This window comes from Macrotis lagotis, chromosome 1 (assembly GCF_037893015.1).
Source record: "Macrotis lagotis isolate mMagLag1 chromosome 1, bilby.v1.9.chrom.fasta, whole genome shotgun sequence".
Classification (NCBI taxonomy): domain Eukaryota; kingdom Metazoa; phylum Chordata; class Mammalia; order Peramelemorphia; family Peramelidae; genus Macrotis; species Macrotis lagotis.
In genome coordinates, this window is record NC_133658.1 from 824472995 (window position 1) to 824490725 (window position 17731).

General features: G+C 36.2%; 1 protein-coding gene and 1 pseudogene across 3 annotated transcripts in view; both read left to right on the forward strand.

Moving 5' to 3' along the window:
• The first annotated feature begins 686 nt into the window (after positions 1–686).
• LOC141507292 (myotubularin-related protein 10-like) lies at positions 687–10880 on the forward strand (annotated as a pseudogene).
• Positions 10788–17731, forward strand: part of CDADC1 (cytidine and dCMP deaminase domain containing 1) — a 36788-nt gene continuing 29844 nt past the window's right edge. Inside the window, exons 1-2 of one of the 3 annotated variants that reach the window (XM_074217148.1) lie at positions 10788–10954; positions 11130–11224. In XM_074217148.1, coding sequence (XP_074073249.1) covers positions 10891–10954; positions 11130–11224 — 159 coding nt within the window. In that variant the 5' untranslated portion in view covers positions 10788–10890. The remainder of the gene's footprint in view (positions 10955–11129; positions 11225–17731) is intronic. The other 2 variants (XM_074217146.1, XM_074217147.1) reach the window with 2 other exon arrangements.

Below are 17731 nucleotides of genomic sequence, written 5' to 3' on the forward strand. Positions count from 1 at the left end.
TTTTTCCAATGTTGCCATTGCTGATCACAACTCCCTCCTTTCTTATTTCTCCACTACCATGTACTATGTTTTCTCTCTCCTTTCACTCTGACTCTGCTGTAGGGTCGCTGAGTTGGTGCAGCAGACAGATCCCTGGTCCTGGGGCCAAGAAGCCCTGAGCCCCCATACCACCCCTTGGACCCAGCATCCACCTGGCCCCATGGTCCTGGGCAGGCCTTCCAATCCCAGCCCCTTGCAAGAAGTAAAAAAGAAAATGTGTTATATCTGGCCACTCTCCCCCCATGGTCCATCCTCTCCTCCTTTATTCACATCCCCACCCCTTCCCCCTGCTCCCCGCTCCTTCTTACTCCAGATGTCTATACCTCATTGAGTATATTTTGCTGTTTCCTCTCCTAGCCATCTCTGATGAGAGCAAAGGTTCCCTCATTCCCCCTTGCCTCCCCCCTTCCATATCATTGCAATAGCTCATTTTAATAAAAAAAAATCTTATGTGAAATATCTTGGACTATTCCCCCTCTCCTTTTTCTTTCTCCCATTCCATTTCCCTTTTTTTCCCTATTGACTCCATTTTTACACCATATTTTATCTTCGAATTCAGCTTTCTCCTGTGCTTCAACTATAAAAGCTCTCTCTACCTGCCCCAACAGTTCCCCAATACCCTGGCTGAGAAAGGCTAGGAAGAAACGATGCAGCAGTGTGGTAGGAGGGGAGGGCACCATATACTCCAAGCATCCCAGACCCACCTTCAGGTCCTACTTCCTGCCATTAATGCTTTAACCAGGAGAAATAGTTATAAATGAAGTCAATTTTGTGAAGAAATAAATTTCAATAGTCATAGGTCTATGAGGAAAGCTGTCATTTCAAAATTTCATTTATTCTAGATGATCCAGTACATTTCAGAAATTTCATTATAAAAATCTTCTCCTTGGTGAATATGGTGTCTCTTTTATATGTTTTAAGCAAATTGTAATGGTAAATGACAACAAAAGAAAATAGAAAATTCTAGCTCCTAACCAAAATTCAATAGTTAATTATTTATTGCAAAGATTTCAGAATCCTTCCATTTCCTTTTGATGAAGTAGGCCCTGAAAGCACCAAAAAGGTGTGTCTCGTGAAAGCTCATTATTCTTAGCCAATAGCTGTCCATCTACTCTTTCCATTTGAATATGTTGGGGGAAAGTGGTTAAAAACATTGAGGGGCAGCTAGGTGGCACAGTGGATAGAGCAACCAGCCCTGGAGTCAGGAGGACCTGAATTCAAATTTAACTTCAGACAAGTAATAATTACCTAGCTGTGTGACCTTGGCACATTAATCCCATTGCCTTGAAAAAAAGAAAAAATATGGAAAAAAAACCATTATCTTATTATGTAATTTTGCTATCTCTTATACTTTACTTTTCTTCTTTAAGGATATGATTTCTCTCTTATCACATTCACTTAGATCAATGTGTACTATGGAAACAATGTAAAGACTAAGACTAACAGAATGTCTTCTGTGGGGGTGGGGGGAAGGAAGCAAGAATGGGGGAAAATTGTAAAACTCAAAATAAATAAAATCTTTCGAAAGAAGAGAGAGAGAGAGAGAGAGAGAGAGAGAGAGAGAGAGAGAGAGAGAGAGAGAGAGAGAGAGAGAGAGAGAGAAAGGAGGGAGGGAGAAGGAAGGAAGGAAGGAAGGAAGGAAGGAAGGAAAGGAAGGAAGGAAGGAAGGAAGGAAGGAAGGAAAGAGGGAGGGAGGGATGGGAATTTAGAGAAGCCAGGAAGGATTTGCATGAACTGATGCTGAGCAAGATGAGCAGAACCAGAAAAATACTGTATATCCTAACAGCAATATGGGGGGTGATGATCAATCTTAATGGACTGCTCATTCACCATGCAACAATCAGGCACAATTTTGGGGTATCTGTGATGGAGGATGCCATCTGTATCCAGAGAATTGTGGCAATTGAACAAAGACCTATTACCTTTAATTTTTAAACAAATGTTATCTTATTGTGTAATTTTTCTATCATACTTTATGTTTCTTCCTTAAGGATATGATTTCTCATCACATTCAACTTAGATCAATGCAAATCATGGAAATGGTGTAAAGACTAACAGACTGCCTTCTGGGTAGGTGGAGAGAAGCAACTTTAGGAGAAAAATTGTAAAATTCCAAATAAACAAAATCTTTCTGAAAAGAAAATTATGGAATATACCGTGGAAGTGGAGGAGTAGTGGAGGATAGTAGTCAAAAACTCCTTTGTTTGAAACTTACTCTGTTTGAGATAGAAAATTCAAGAGAAGTGCCTCAGAATGGATTTTATTTAATTAATGAAGGCTACATGATTTTTACTTACCTTCCAGAATACTTTGTAGTTCCATCCTCTTTGGCAGATCAAGATCTAATATCATTCTTTTTGGGATATAAATGCCATTATGGTGCTGGAATCAATCTAATGATAGTGCTCTTCTAAGAATGGACCTCAAAAAATTTATTGAAATAGAAAAAAGTAGATCAAAGGATTTGAAATGTAACAACTAAAAGTCATTTACATAGGAGCAATATTTACAAAGCTGATCTGGATAAGAATTTGCCCAGTATTCAAAAATACAAATTGTATTTGTAAAATTTAAGCAACTGTATGTTAATGAACCTTTTGAAGAAAGAAAGAAAGAAGAAATGGTTGTCCTTACTGGAAAATACTTGACAGTTATAATATGTAAGAGAATTTTTAAATCATTCTGCTGAACTTGTATATGTGCTGGAAAGTAAATGTCTTTCAGTAATTCTTCCAGAGGAGGAAAGAAGAGACCTCAGTTCTTTAATATATATATATATATATATATATATATATATATATATATATATGTATATATACATATATATATATATATAGAGAGAGAGAGAGAGATTTTATTTGTTTTCCAATTATATACACTAGTAATTTCTACCTATCTTTTTTTTTTAGGTTTTTGCAAGGCAATGGGGTAAAGTGACTTGCCCAAGGTCTCACAGCTAGGTAATTATTAAGTTATTGAGGCCAGAATTTGAGGGCCGGAGCTCTATCCACTGTGCCACCTAGCTGCCCCATACCTATCATTTTTCTGTAAGGTTTTGCATTGAGAGAGAAAAATCATATCCTTGAGGAAAAAAATAAAATATTAGAGATAGCAAAATTATGTAATACATAAGACAAATTTTAAAGAAAAAAAATTGAAAGTAATAGCCTTTGGTCTCTATTTAAGCTCCTTAGTTCTTTCTCTGGATACAGATGCTATTCTCCATCGCAGATACCCTATAATTGTCCCTGATTATTACAATGAGCAAGTCCATCAAGGTAGTTCATCACCCCCATGATGCTGTTGGGGTGTACAGTGTTCTTCTGGTTCAAATCATTTTGCTTAGCATCAGTTCATGCAAGTCTTGCCAGGGTTCTCTGAAATCCTATCCTTCCTGGTTTCTTATGGAACAATAGTGTTCCGTAATGTATATATAGTACAATTTGTTTAGCCATTCCCTAATTGATGGACATTTACTTGATTTCCAATTCTTTGCCACCACAAACAGGGCTGCTATGAATATTTTTGTACAAGTGACGATTTTACACTTTTTCATCATCTCTTCAGGATATAGACCCAGTAGTGGTATTGCTGGATCAAAGGGTATGCATATTTTTATTGCCCCTTGGGAATAATTCCAAATTGTTCCCTAAGAGTTTGGATCAGTTCACAGATCCACTAGCAATGCATTAGTTTCCCAGATTTCCCACAGCCTTTCCAACATTGATCATTGTCCTTTCTGGTCATATTGGCCAATCCAAGAGGTGAGAGGTGGCACCTCATTTCTCTAATCAGTAATGATTTAGAGCAATTTTTCATATAATTATATATATATAATATATAATTTTATATATATATTATATTTTTCATATAATTATACATAGCTTTGATTTCCTCACCTGTAAATTACCTTTGTATATCTTTTGTCAATTGGGGAATGAGACCTCAGTTCTAAAGGGTGAATAGATCTCTATTCAAAATCCTTATTTTCAGACAATTATTGGATTTCAAAGTCAGATAGAGAAAGAATAGATCATGGCAGGATATCAGTTCCTAGACAGATATAACTACTTTAAGAGGTCTGAGAGTCTCCCTTAGTCTTGTTTTTGGACTCTATCAGAGTCCAATGTCCAGCAGTCTTGGAATTTTCAGAAACTTAACAGTGCTATCAGATAGTATATTGGTCTCATTGTTTGGTACTTTTCTTTTCAACTGCCCTCATCAACCAGTAAAACAAAGTACAGATTTGCCATCAGCAAAAAATGCAACTGGTGATGAAAAGGGTTTAAATTTCCTTCTGTTTGGGACTAAACCTTTTAGTCAACCCTTTTAAATCCTTTTAAACAAGCCCCCTTATTCGTTGAAAATGCTGAACCATGTTTACAAAATGGGTCAATGAAATCATAAGAAGACAAAGAATAATTATACCTCTACATTGAGAGAAATGCTACTTTTCCTTTAAGAATGACTTATTTGCTTCCAAGGAGAAATTCACTAATACTGAGACTGAAGACTTATCTTCAGCAAACTGACAGCAAGAGTCCTGATTTGGACCAATATTTTAGAGATGGGTTTTCAAAACTTGTTGACCTGCATGTGTAATTCTTCCCTGCCTCTCTGGAATACACATAAAACTTTGGAAACTGCTGCTTCCTTTGGATTCCAGAGGTGCTGATTAATGGCAGCTTCCTTGTAGCATTTCAACAAAATATCTCTAACTGGCAGATGAAATAGGAGTCTTTGACAGTGCAAGAGCAGTACAACCCAAGCTAGTTCTTTAGAAGTGGATCAGAATAGAATATACTTTAAAGCAAATGGTCTAAATGACATATCTGGGACTCAAAAGTTTCTTTCCTCTTCAGTTCCATTTTTGCCCATAGGAAACCTTTGCAGAAGAATAAACAGGATGAGGTGTGTGTTTGTGTGTGTGTGTGTGTGTGTGTGTGTGTGTGTGTGTGTGTGTGTAGGGTCCCTAGGTAATCCATTATAAAGGGGGAATGGCCCAGTCAATCACAAAATTGGGACAGTTTTTCTAATCCCATTCCAGAGATGACAAACCCACAATCTCTAGTGACCTACAGATCTTGACCTAATACAACTGAGTTTGCTCAATTAGGTAATTGACTATTATCCCAAAACACCCACTGAGATGATTGGGGTTCATCAGCATATCATGCTTGGCATGATGGGGGAGGATCATATCAGCAGCATGTCATGAGATGAGTGGACCTCTTAGAGTGTAACTCAAACTCTGAGAGCCTATGAACATTGAAGAGGGAGGGGAGTTTCTGAAGACTACAAATTACCTCATGTTCTAATGCTTTCTTCTGTGTTATGCTAGGTAAGGCACCCATATCTTGCAAGGCTAGTGAATAAAATCTATAATTCTCTCTCACTCTAGCAGGTTTTTTTTTTCATTTATATATAACAAACACCAATAAAGGGAATTTTTAAGTGGTGCCAAAATATGGTTGCCAATGAGATGCTAGCAAATGAAGACTAAAATGAAGTGGTTTTTAATCAATTGAGGAAAAATGGTAAATCTTTTTTCTCCAAGTTAACTTTGCTCTACTATGGCATCCAAAGCTGTAATAATTTTATGTATGAGAATGGTAGTTGAATTTTGAACAAATGTTTAAAAAGAAATTGAATCACCCAATTTTTAAAATGAGCACAAACTGGTTTTGATTTTTTCAGGTTTGACTTAATTTCAGGTGATGTACAAGCAAAAATTTCAAGGATGAATATGACTACGCTAATGAGATTATTATCGGATGTTTTTGCTGCATCTCTTGTGTAACCACCAAATGAAGCTTTCTTGATTATCAATTCAAGGGAGTAAAAGCAAACATAAAAAAAAATGTCTTGAATAATAATACAATATATATTGTTCAAAATATGTAGATAAGTGTGAGAACAAAACTTTGAAACTAGGTTTTTCATATTTACATACTTCTCTAATTGTTTATATAATGTAATATAAACAACTATTGTTTATATTAATGAGCTGGGTCCATAATTTATTTTTTCAGATCTTGTTAAATAAGAAATCTCTATAACAGGGCTTTTAAATTTTGTGAACTTCCCTTTACTACACAGGAACTAACTTTAAAATGATATGCACTGTTAATTGTAAAATGTATGTTGTAGATAATATAATTATAGCCTTAGAAATGCCTTTAATTGAAATGAACTTTAAGATATGTATACTATACAGGGAAATGTAATTTTATTTTTGATTAAGATGCTAAACTCCTAATGTGTATTGTAAACATAATTTCGTATTCAGATTCATGAAACAAACTAGAAATCAGCAAACCCATTATTTGAACTTTGAAACAGCATGGAACATTAAATGTCCATCTATAGAATGCCTCTTAAAAGTCTCATTTATAATGTACCTTAATTTAGAAAGATCTTGGCAGAAAGATTTAATTTCAACTTTAGTAAAGTCATTGTCACAGAATAGTGTTTCTTTTTTTCTGTTATGCTAATTGCTCATTTTTATATTGGGAAAAATTCAGCGTATACTGTGAAAATTCAAATTTTGCTTTTTCCCTCCTGAAGGAATAAGTTGCTATCTAATGAAAATAGAGTCGCTGACATTTTGATTAATTTAACTTTTGATATGTAAATTAATGCCTTATAAGAAAAATTCAGATTGCCTAGTCAGGTGACAGGTCTAAATAGTAAAAAAAAAAAAAAAGATAAACTTTGAGCAGGAAAGAGAGCTTTTTTTCTATCAGTACCTATTTTTTTCAAAAATTTTGAGGGAAAAAAAAGGACAAAAGTGTTATAAATGGCTCGTGAATACTTAGTCCAGAGTGATTAAAATGGTATTTTTAAAAATTTTATTTTTTATTTAAGGTAATGCATTAAATGACTTGGCCAAGGTCATACAACCAAGCAATTAAGTGTCTGAGGTTGGATTTGAACTCAGAGCATGGCCCCGGAGTCAGAAAGACCTATTTACTGTGTTATCTAGCTGCTCCCATGCCAATCATTGACTGGGGTCAAGATCTAATTGATACATTTGCCCCCTTATGTTTTCCCAGCCCTGCTATACATAATGAGCAACAACAGCTACCTCCTCGAGTAGGTGCAAAGGATAATAATACAGATTCTCATTCAACCCATGCAGTTATTTCTTTAATCACCTTTCCCTTTGTTTAACCCACTCCTTCCTGCATTTATTGTTTCCCCAAAGACAGTGTTTCTGACTTTTGCAATGTATTGTCTTCACTTATGTAAGACTCTAGCAATACCCTTTCTCTTGTGCAAGCAAAACACTTGATTCTTTAGCTGTGTGGCCTTTGGGTAAGCCTCTTAACCCCGTTTGCCTTGCAAAAAAAAAAAACCCTAAAAAAAACACTTGATTCTTTCCCACAACTTTGAAAGATGATTATGAAAATAGGAATACAAAGGACATTTCACATTTGTTTGGGGATATTTTGTTCTAGCACCCCAAATAAACTACTGTTTGTGTGTACATTGCACATATTCTTTGCAATAATATTAATACCCTAGCCTTTCTAGTAGTGGCTTAAACCTGAGCTAAAGACAAGTGCAAGATGAAGCTTTGGTTAGAACTACTGCAAAGAATCCCAATTTAGAGGGTTCCCCCCCCTACTTTTTTTTCTCCCTATTCCCTTTTTAAAAAGGGTTGTATTTGGGAGGGCAAGGCAATGGAGTTAAGTGACTTGCCCAAGGTCACACAGCTAGGTAATTATTAAGTGTCTGAGGCTGGATTTGAACTCAGGTCTTCCAGATTCCAAGGCAGGTGCTCTATCCACTGCACCATCTAGCTGCCCTGAGGGTTGTATTTTTAAAAGGGAGCTAGATTGTTTACAGTTTCTTAAACTGCCATCTCATGTGGGATTAAAAAAAAAAGTTGACTAAGTAAAATAACTAGTCTGTATATTTCACTTTGAAAACTTAACTAGGGACAATAGACTTTTGTATTTTTAAAAGGTTTTATAAAATTGTGTGGTACCTATATATTTAATTAGTTATGAATACTTTGCTTTTTTTACAAAATTGTTTGAATGGTTTTGCTTCTTGGATTAAAGAAGCAGAGATGTCTTAAGAATTTTGTCGTCTTGAACATTATACACATTAATAAAGTGTAGTGATGATCAACCATGATGGACTTATTCATTTCAACAGTAAAAAGACAATTTTGGGAAACTTGTGATGGAAAAGTGCCAACCATATCTAGAAATGGAACTATGTAGTTTTTAGTGAAGACCAAAGCTTATTACCTTCACTTTTCTAAAAGTTATATGTATTATGTAATTTTATTATCTCTAATGTTTTCTTTCTTCTATTTGGATCTGATTCTTCTCTCACATGTTCAATCCAAGTTTGAAAAGGTTACAGATGAAAAATCTGTATCAGATTGCTTTCTGTCAGGAGGTAGTGGGGGGAAGGAAGAGAGGGAGGGAGGGAGAAAAATTGCAAAACTCAAAGCCTTACCAAAAAAAAATGGTTAAAAACTACCAGTGTATGTAGTTGGAAATATAAATATTTAAAAATAATTTGTTGTCTTTATAAAGTCAAGGTTTTGCTAGCCTGTTGGATATAAAAATAAGGGTTAGTTTTAGTTTATATTGGAACCTTTTTGTTATATAAACATTTGTAATTATTATTGATTAAACATCAGTTCTTGGTCCCTTAAAGTGCTATATATTTCCTTCCCATTTATCTCAATCTGTTTCCTCCCCTCTTTTGAAGCTGCTTCACTGAAATATAGTATAAACAGTATGAATTCAAACATTGAATTTAACTCGTTTTCTACAGTTGTTTCCTCTTATCCATTTATCTCTTTTGACTTAAAATTTTTTATACATCAGGTTTTACTAATATTGATTTTGAAAAGTAGCAAAATTTATATATGTTTAATATCATTTTTTTTCTAGTGAAAATCTGCATTATTTGTCATTGGACTGTTATAATTTTTCTGCCCTATTACGTTGAACACAAAATGAACAATGGCTGAAATTTTAAATCTTGGCAATTAGTGGGTGAAACAAAGTTGCACTTTACTGCTAATGAGAAATGATGTGATCGCAAACACAATACATATACTATACCAAAGAAATATGTAATATTGTAGTTCCATATTAATATTCAAATCTCTATTTTTGTAATAATTGCATAATGTACTTTCAGTAATTTTACTTAAAAAAAGTACAATGCCTTAGCTGGAAATTTATATTTAAATGAAGACTTTCTTTTCAAAAAAAGTCTGTTTTTTTTCCTATGAGTTGTAGAGTTTTTAATAGAAATGAATGTTAGATTTTGTTAAAAGCCCTTTTGGCATCTATTGATGTAATTACATAATTTTTATTATTTCTATTATTAACATAGTGTATTATATTTACTCTTCTTTATGTTGAACCAATTCTGCATTTCTAGTATAAATCCAATCTGGTCATATAATCTAGTATGTCACTACAGCCTCTTTGATAATATTTAAAATTTCTGCCTCAGTGTGCAATTAAAGATATGGGTCTTGTTTTCTTTGTCTGCTTTGTTTCTCCTAAGTTTAGGCATCAATAGCACATCTGTATCATATAGATTAGAAAGGCACCTTTTCTTATTGTGCAACCAATTTATATAGTATTGTAATTAATTGTTCTTTGAATGCTTGTAAGAATTCACTTGTGGTCATCTTGTCCTGCAGTTTGTGTTTTTTAATTGAAATTTCACTTATAGCTCATTCAATTTCTTTTCCTGATATTTATATATTATTTAAATAGTCTTTTTTTCTTTTATTCATCAGGGTATTTTATATTTTAAATTATGTTGTTTGAAAAAATGGAATTTTTATAATTTCTCTTTAAATGTTGAAATTCTTTTTCATTTTCAATACAATTTTCCTTTTAAAAATCCTGTCAATGATTTTTTTGCATACTTTTATTATTTATTTGTTTTTTCAAGGCAATAAGGTTCAGTGGCTTGCCCAAGGTCACACAGCTAGGTACTTACTAAGTGTCTTTTGGTACCACCTAGCCACCTCAGACTATACTTTTTTTTTAAAGGTTTTTTGCAAGGCAATGGGGTTAAGTAGCTCACCCAAGGTCACACAGCTAGGTCATTATTAAGTGTCTGAGGCCGGATTTGAATTCAGGTACTCCTGACTCCAGGGCCGGCGCTCTATCCACTGCGCCACCTAGCCGCCCCAAGTTTATATACTTTAAAAAAAAACTCAGTTTCTGGTTTTATTTATTAAGGAGTCTTTTGGTTTTCAGTCTTCCTTAATGCTATCTTTACTTTTCAGAATTTTTCTATTGAGCTGTGTATATTGATGACCTTCTGAGGTGAAATCTGAAAAAGAAAATCAAAATTCTTTCTCCATGTAATTGGGGAAACTATTACGTAACAAAAAGAAAAACGTTACCATTCAATTCAATGTAGGATTATTAAAAAAAAAATAGCCCCTCCCCCCCAGGCCTCGGCCTGTTCAAACAGTGTTTCCTCTCTATAATATCCGTGTGACCCTGGGCCTGATTCCTCCAATATCAAATAAGGGCGTCATCGATGTAGCCACGATCCGTCTGTCTCTTGTATCTCTCTCTCAAGACGCGTTTATCGATCTGCGCTCCCGTCCCCTCCACTTGCCTTGTCTCCCGCCCGCCGCCGCCGGCTCTTACGTCACAGAGGCGCGCCGGAGCGCCGGAGCGCCGGGGCGCGGGGCGGTGACGTCGTCTCGGCGCGCCGCGGCGGTCTCCGCTCTTCTCGTTGCCGGGCTCTGGCGGAAGGGGCAGCCCGCCGCGGGCCGGGATCATGGCCGGGCCGCCCCGCGGGCAGCAGAGACCTCCGGGGTCGGGATGAGATAAAGCGGGGCAGATGCAAGGTGTGGAGACGGCGGGGGCCGGGCGCTCAGTGAGCACGCAGACCGGCAGCATGACCGGTGAGTGGCCCTTGCGGCCCCGTCCCGTAGCCGCTGCCCCGCTCCCGCCTGCCCGCGCGGGGCCCGGGCGGCAGCCGGTGACCCTGGCGCCGGCCTCCTCGGAACAGGCAGGAGGGTGCACGCCGCGCAGCCCGGAGCCCCGGGAGATGACCGGGGCCGCTCTCTGTCATTGCAGGTCAGATCCCGCGGCTTTCCAAAGTCAACCTCTTCACCCTGCTGAGCCTCTGGATGGAGCTCTTCCCGACGGCGGGAAAGAAGCACAAGTTGCAGGTAGGGTTCCAGGGCGGCTGGGTGGCACGGTGGATGGAGCGCCGGCCCCCGAGTCGGCAGCACCCGGCTTCAGATCCGGCCTCGGGCGCTGTGTGGCCTTGGGCGAGCCGCTGAACCCCATTGCCTCGCAAAAGCTAAAAAACAAACAAACAAACAAATAAATATTAAAAAATAAAAATAAATTTTTCAGACTACCTTTCCAGACTTTGTAATATTAAAAAAGAGAGATGAAAGAATATATCCCTTAAGGTTTGAAAATTGAAAAGCACCCCCGAGATGCATTCTGAGATTTATCACTCATAAATTAAACTCTGAATATTTTTTAAGATTTTATTTATTTTGAATTTTACAATGTTTTACCCGATCTTACTTCCTTCCCCCCACCCCCCACTGAAGGCAGTCTGTTAGTCTTTGTATTGTTTCCATGGTATACATTGATCCAAATTGAGTATGATGAGAGAGAAAATCATATCCGTAAGGAAGAAACCTAAAGTATAAGAGACAGCAAGATCAGACAATAAGAAATCAGATTTTTTTTCTAAATTTAAGGTAATAGTCCTTGGTCTTTGTTCAAACTGCACAAACTGTGAATATTTTGATGAAAAATTTTATTACATGGGGTTAACTAGGTGATGAAGTGGATAGAGCACTGGCCCTGGAGTCAGGAGGACCGAATTCAAACGCAGCCTCAGGCACTTAATAATTGCCTGGTTGTGTGACCTTAGGCAAGTCACTTAACCCCATTGCCTTAAATAAATAAAAATTTTAAAAAAAAGGTAAGGGAAAAACTTTATTACATGGAGAAAGGTAATTTTCAGACTGGACCACCTTTCAGTCAGAGTTGGTATTCGGGAGTATTGCTCTGCGTGAGATTTTAGTCTGATATCATTTAATGCTTATTGTGTTTTATTTTGCGTTGGTCACTGGTGTTTAACACATCAGTTTTGCCTTATTTGGATTCTAAACCCCTTCTGGACAGGATTTATGTATTATATTACTTTTGAATCCCTGAAAATATATAAAGCAGTGTTGTGTTTATAGTAAAAAAAAAATCTACAAATATTTGATTAATGCTCACTTTCCCCCTTGATCTGGTTAGATGAATTGAATAGGTTAGAAATTTATAATAATGATTACATTTACATTTTACAGCATAGTGAAAAGATATATCCATATATATATATATATATATATACACACACACACACACACACACACTGATATTGCCCCTTTTTTCCCCCTTTGACTTTTATTATCTAATTTGACATGTGCATTTTTATTGGAATTAGTCTTAAGTTAGTGTACAAGTAAAGTTTCTCCTGGTTTGTTGGTTGGTTGCTGTCTCTTGTTCTCAAAACCAAAATGACATCACTAATGTTAGGCAGATTATAGTGTGTCCAGCCAGCTGATCAGACCAGTAAAAAACTCAGACTGCTGGCTGGGCAGAAGTAATCCATGTGAACATTTGGGATGGATTCTCTAAATTTGTGTATCTTGTGGTTTTTTTTTTTTTTTGAGATATTTCCATTGCACTCTAGAGAGATTATAAAAAGTCTTCAATTACATTTGTGTTTCAGGTACTAAGTGAGAAAGGAGGGGCACCATCATGATTCTTAGGTTTTTTTAAAAAGGAACAAATACTAAGGTGGCAGATACAGAACATTTTTGGAAAGATTGCATAATATACATGTAAGCAATAATGTTCCACCCCTGGCATCTCTGTTTATGTAATTAGCTTCTTTGGTAGAGCCAAGCAGCCTTCTCTGAGGCAAGTAACTCCCTGTAATGAAGCATGACACTGAAACTTTGAGGATATTTGCCTTTAACATACTCAGACTGTTCCATCACTTTCACTATTCTATTTTTAAATCCTGAGTCAAGCAACTTCAAAAACTAAATAAAGCCTGGCTCATCTTATCTCTTTTTTGAACATTTATCATCTCACAACCTTGTGACAAAATTAAAGATTTTTAAAAATCCATTTAGAACAATCATAATAATAACACTTTTTTATAGGACTTCCTCTGTGCCAGACACCTATTATAGTTTTTATCATCTCATTTGATTCTCACAACAACCCTGGGAGGTAGGTACTATTACTATCTCCATTTCACTGATGAGGAAGTTGAGGTAAACAGCTGAAGTGACTTGCTCAGGGTAACACAACTAGATTGTGTCTGACATTGGATTTGAACTCAGGTCTTCTGGACTACAGGTCCAGTACTTAATGCACTGCACTAGTTCATACAAATGTTAGAAGCATTTGCTGTGGACAGTGGATGGTCGAGAGTTCAGACTCATCCTACACCTAAAGGAATTCTGGAAAGTCAGCAAGGGAGACTGGACTGGAATTTCTTACCCAGAGAAATGACATTTCCTTAGTTGGTGCAGTGACCTTAATTCATTGTACTACTGGAATCTAGACTTGGGAGCTTTCTCCGGTAAAGGGTAGACCCACTGGACAATATGTGGATACTGAGAAGGAAAAAAGAAAAATCCCTGACCTCCAGGAATTTCTAATGTAATGGAAGAAGGCAACACAAAAAGGAACTAGGGTTGGGGGAGTGCCCTGCAGAGGGTCCTGAGGAAGACCTGCAACCAAGGAGGAAATGGCTGGAAGAGTTCTCCTGGCTCCCTGCCACTTTCAGCATTTAGAGGGAGGTAGAGAGGGGTTCCTAGGACCAGGGCGTACTGAGGGAACATGGCTCAGAATTGAGTCAGTCCTCCTGGAAGATGGAGTTCACTTTTGTGGAAAATGATGTCAGGAAGACCACCTCTGACACTTCTTATTTGGGTGACCCTAGAAAGTCATTTAGCTCTCCTGAACCTCGGGTTTCTTTATCTGTTAAATGAGTTTTAAATCTGTGGTATGATTTAGTTTTCAATTCCTCTCCCCCCAAAAAAAATGCCACTGTGGGCCTTTTGGTATGTGAGACCTTTTGTCATTGACTGGCGTGTAGGAAATATTCCTAACTGTAAAGTCTCTAGGTCAAAGCACAAAGACATTGTGTTCATTTTCTTAGCATAATTCCATAATAACTGGAGCAATTCAAGCTGTCATCTTTGTATTAGTGTGCCCATCTTACCACCCCCCACTTCCAACACTGACTAGTCTTTAAAAGTTAAGTGTTGATTGGCTGTATTAATTTGTTGGATGTGCTTATTAATAGTTTGAACCATATGGTTGCTAATAGTCTATAATTCATAGAACTGGAGAGTTGGAAGAGGCTTATTTGCCATTTAGTTCAACTCATACCATAGATGATATATATAACTCATTATATCAGAAAAGTGATCATTTAACTCCTTAATGAAGACAACTCACCACCATTAAAGGCAGCTCCTTCACCGACTGAGAGACATAATTGTTAGGAAGCGTTTCCTGTTATCAAGCCTTACTGATAACCATTGCCCCGGTTCTGCCCTCTGAGACCCAAAAGAACAAGTCTGATCTCTTTCCATGAGACAACTCTTCAGCTACTTGAAGACCACTAGTTGTCCCTCCCTTTTGAGTCTTGTCCATGCTTCTTAGTATCTCATGACATGTACTGAAGGTACTTTATCACTATTTATGCTCTTTTTGGATACTCCCCAGCTAAATAAGAGATGCTCTTAATCTGTTGTGTTCAGAACTGAGCACATTTGATAAAGGCAGACTATATCTTCCAATTCTGAGCATTTTCACTAGTTCTTTGCCATGCCAGGTATATTGATCCTTCTCATTTTTGCCTCCTTGCTTCTCTCAGATCTCAGCTAAAGTCCCACCTTCTTCAAGAAGCCTCTCCTGGTCCTCATGTTCATCATGTTTATATCTTGTTTGTACATGACTGTTTTCTTATTACCTCCCCACCCCACCCCCACACACAAACACACAAAACCTCCAGTGGACTGAAAGTAGAGATGAGTTTTTTGTCATTTATCATTAGAGCTTAGCACAAACCTGGCACATAGTAGGAGCTTGAAAATATTAGGTGAGTGTTTAACTTGATTGTTTCCTTATTCTTTGGGGGGAAAAAAACTATTCACCTTTTGGGAACTATCTGTTCCTATTCTTTGATCCCTTATCCTTGTGAAGTTAGTTCTTGGTCTTACATATTTGTTAGCTCCCTTGTTCTCTTATATATTTGTTAGCTTCCTCTACATCTTGGATATTGAACTTTTTTTTTTGAAAGATTTTATTTATTTTGAATTTCACAATTTTTTCCCCAATCTTGCTTCCCTCACCCCACCCCCCACAGAAGACAGTCTGTTAGTCTTTACATTGTTTCCATGCTATACATTGATCTAAATTGAATGTAGTGAGAGAGAAATCAAGATAATGAACTTTTAACAGACATAGCCTTAGATTTTCAAAACTTTTTTCCCCTTTCAAGTATAGTGCTTTATACGGAGGAAGTATTTAGTTAATGTTTGTTGAATTGAATTAAATTGAATGAGGTCTGTATTCTCATAGCATCTGTAAAATTGTATCATGATTTCTTTTTCATGTCTTTCATGTCTTTTCCCCTTCAAACCTTTGCTCTTATCTGTTTAAAGTCCTTTTTAACTGCTCTCATCAAAGAAATCTACCTATTATTCTTAAGAGCTTTAATGTTAGTTCTTACTGCTTATCTTATTCTTAAGTATCATTTTTATGATTGTAACATCATTGAAAGACTTTGAGATAATGATTCTTGAGAGTTTAGGGACTTTAAAATTATTAAAGATTTTATTTATTTTGAGTTTTACAGTTTTCCCCAAATTTCACTTCCTTCCCCCACCCCCCACAGAAAGCAATTTGTCAGCCTTTACCTTATTTCCATGTTGTGCATTGATCCAAATTGAGTGTGATGAGAGAGAAATCATATCCTTAAGGAAGAAACATAAAGTATAAGAGATAGCAAGATCAGACAATAAGCTATCTGTTTTTTTCTAAATTAAAGGGAATAGTCCTTGAACTTTGTTCAAACTCCACCGTTCTTTATCTGGATACAGACGACATTCTCCATTGCAGACAGCCCCAAATTGTCCCTGATGTTCCATGACATACATATACCACAGTTTGCTAAGCCATTCCTCAATTGAAGGAAATTTACTTGATTTCCAATTCTTTGCCACCGCAAACAGGGCTGCTATGAATATTTTTGTACAAGTGATGTTTTTACCCTTTTTCATCATCTCTTCAGGGTATAGACCCAGTAAGTGGTATTGCCGGATCAAAGGGTATGCATATTTTTGTTGCCCTTTGGACGTAGTTCCAAATTGCTCTTTGCAACTTTGAGGAAAATATCTAATATAGATATTATAGGATCACAGAACTGAAACAAGAAGACCTTAGAGGTTATGTAATCTAATCTTATCAGTTTATAGAATGATGAAACTGGGACCCAGAGAGCTGAAGTACCTAAGCCAACTTTTATTAAAATAAAGAACAGAACTGGTCTTCAAAATAAGTTTTTGGGTCTCCAATTCCAGAGCGCTTTTCATCATACAGATTAGAGAAATATAAGGATATAACCTGTATTAAAGTAAAGAGATTCATCATGTTTTAATGAAGTCACTTTGGACTTTATTAATTTTCCTAAATGAATGAGAAATGGTAAAAAAAGATGCAGAATTGGAATTGCATGTATTTAATAATTATATACCAGTGACTATTAGTAATGAACCCAGTGTAGCCTTCTTCAGTTCCAGAGAATGTTATCAGTAAAACACCCAGTAATTCATTACCTTACCATGTCTTTAAAAAGAGGAAAGTAAAACAAACTAATAGTACCTTTTAGGCTTATTGTTAACATCTTGGTAAAAATATATCCAAACCAAGTATATACATTTTATAATGGTTGAGAAAATTTTTAAGGCACTTTTTTTTTTTAGTTTTAGAAAATTTGATTTTTGTATACCTTAAATAATTTTCTTAGGAGGACAGTTTTCATAGCATCCTATTTTCTCATTTGTCAAATTCCAAACTAAAGAAATCGGTACTTTGAAAAAATTTCAAATATGCTGTTTGAAATCTTTATTTTGAATTTATAGGTCTAAATCCAAATCCATTATCTGTTTGAAATTAATAGCATGTGGAACTTTAAAGCTTTGACATTATATATTTTTAAACTGATTTATTTTTAACAACTTTTAAAATATTTTATGTAAATAGTATTTTATTTATTCCAGTTACATGTAAAGATAGTTTTCAACATTCATTTTTTACAAGAATTTGAATTCCAGTTTTTTCCTTCCCTTCCCTTTTTCTTCTCCTCTCCTTTTCCTCAAGAGAGCATGCGATCTGAAATAGGTTATACATATGTAATCATGTTAAACATATTTCCACATTATTCATATTATGAAAGAAGAAGCAGAACAAAAGGAAAAAATACAAATACAAAGAGAGTGAAAGTAGTATACTTCAGTCTTCATTCAGACTTCCATCATTCTTTCTCTGAATGTAGATAGCATTTTCCCTCTTGAGTCATTTGTAACTGTCTTGGATCAGTGTTGTTGAGAAGAACTATTCAGTCTACTCAGTCT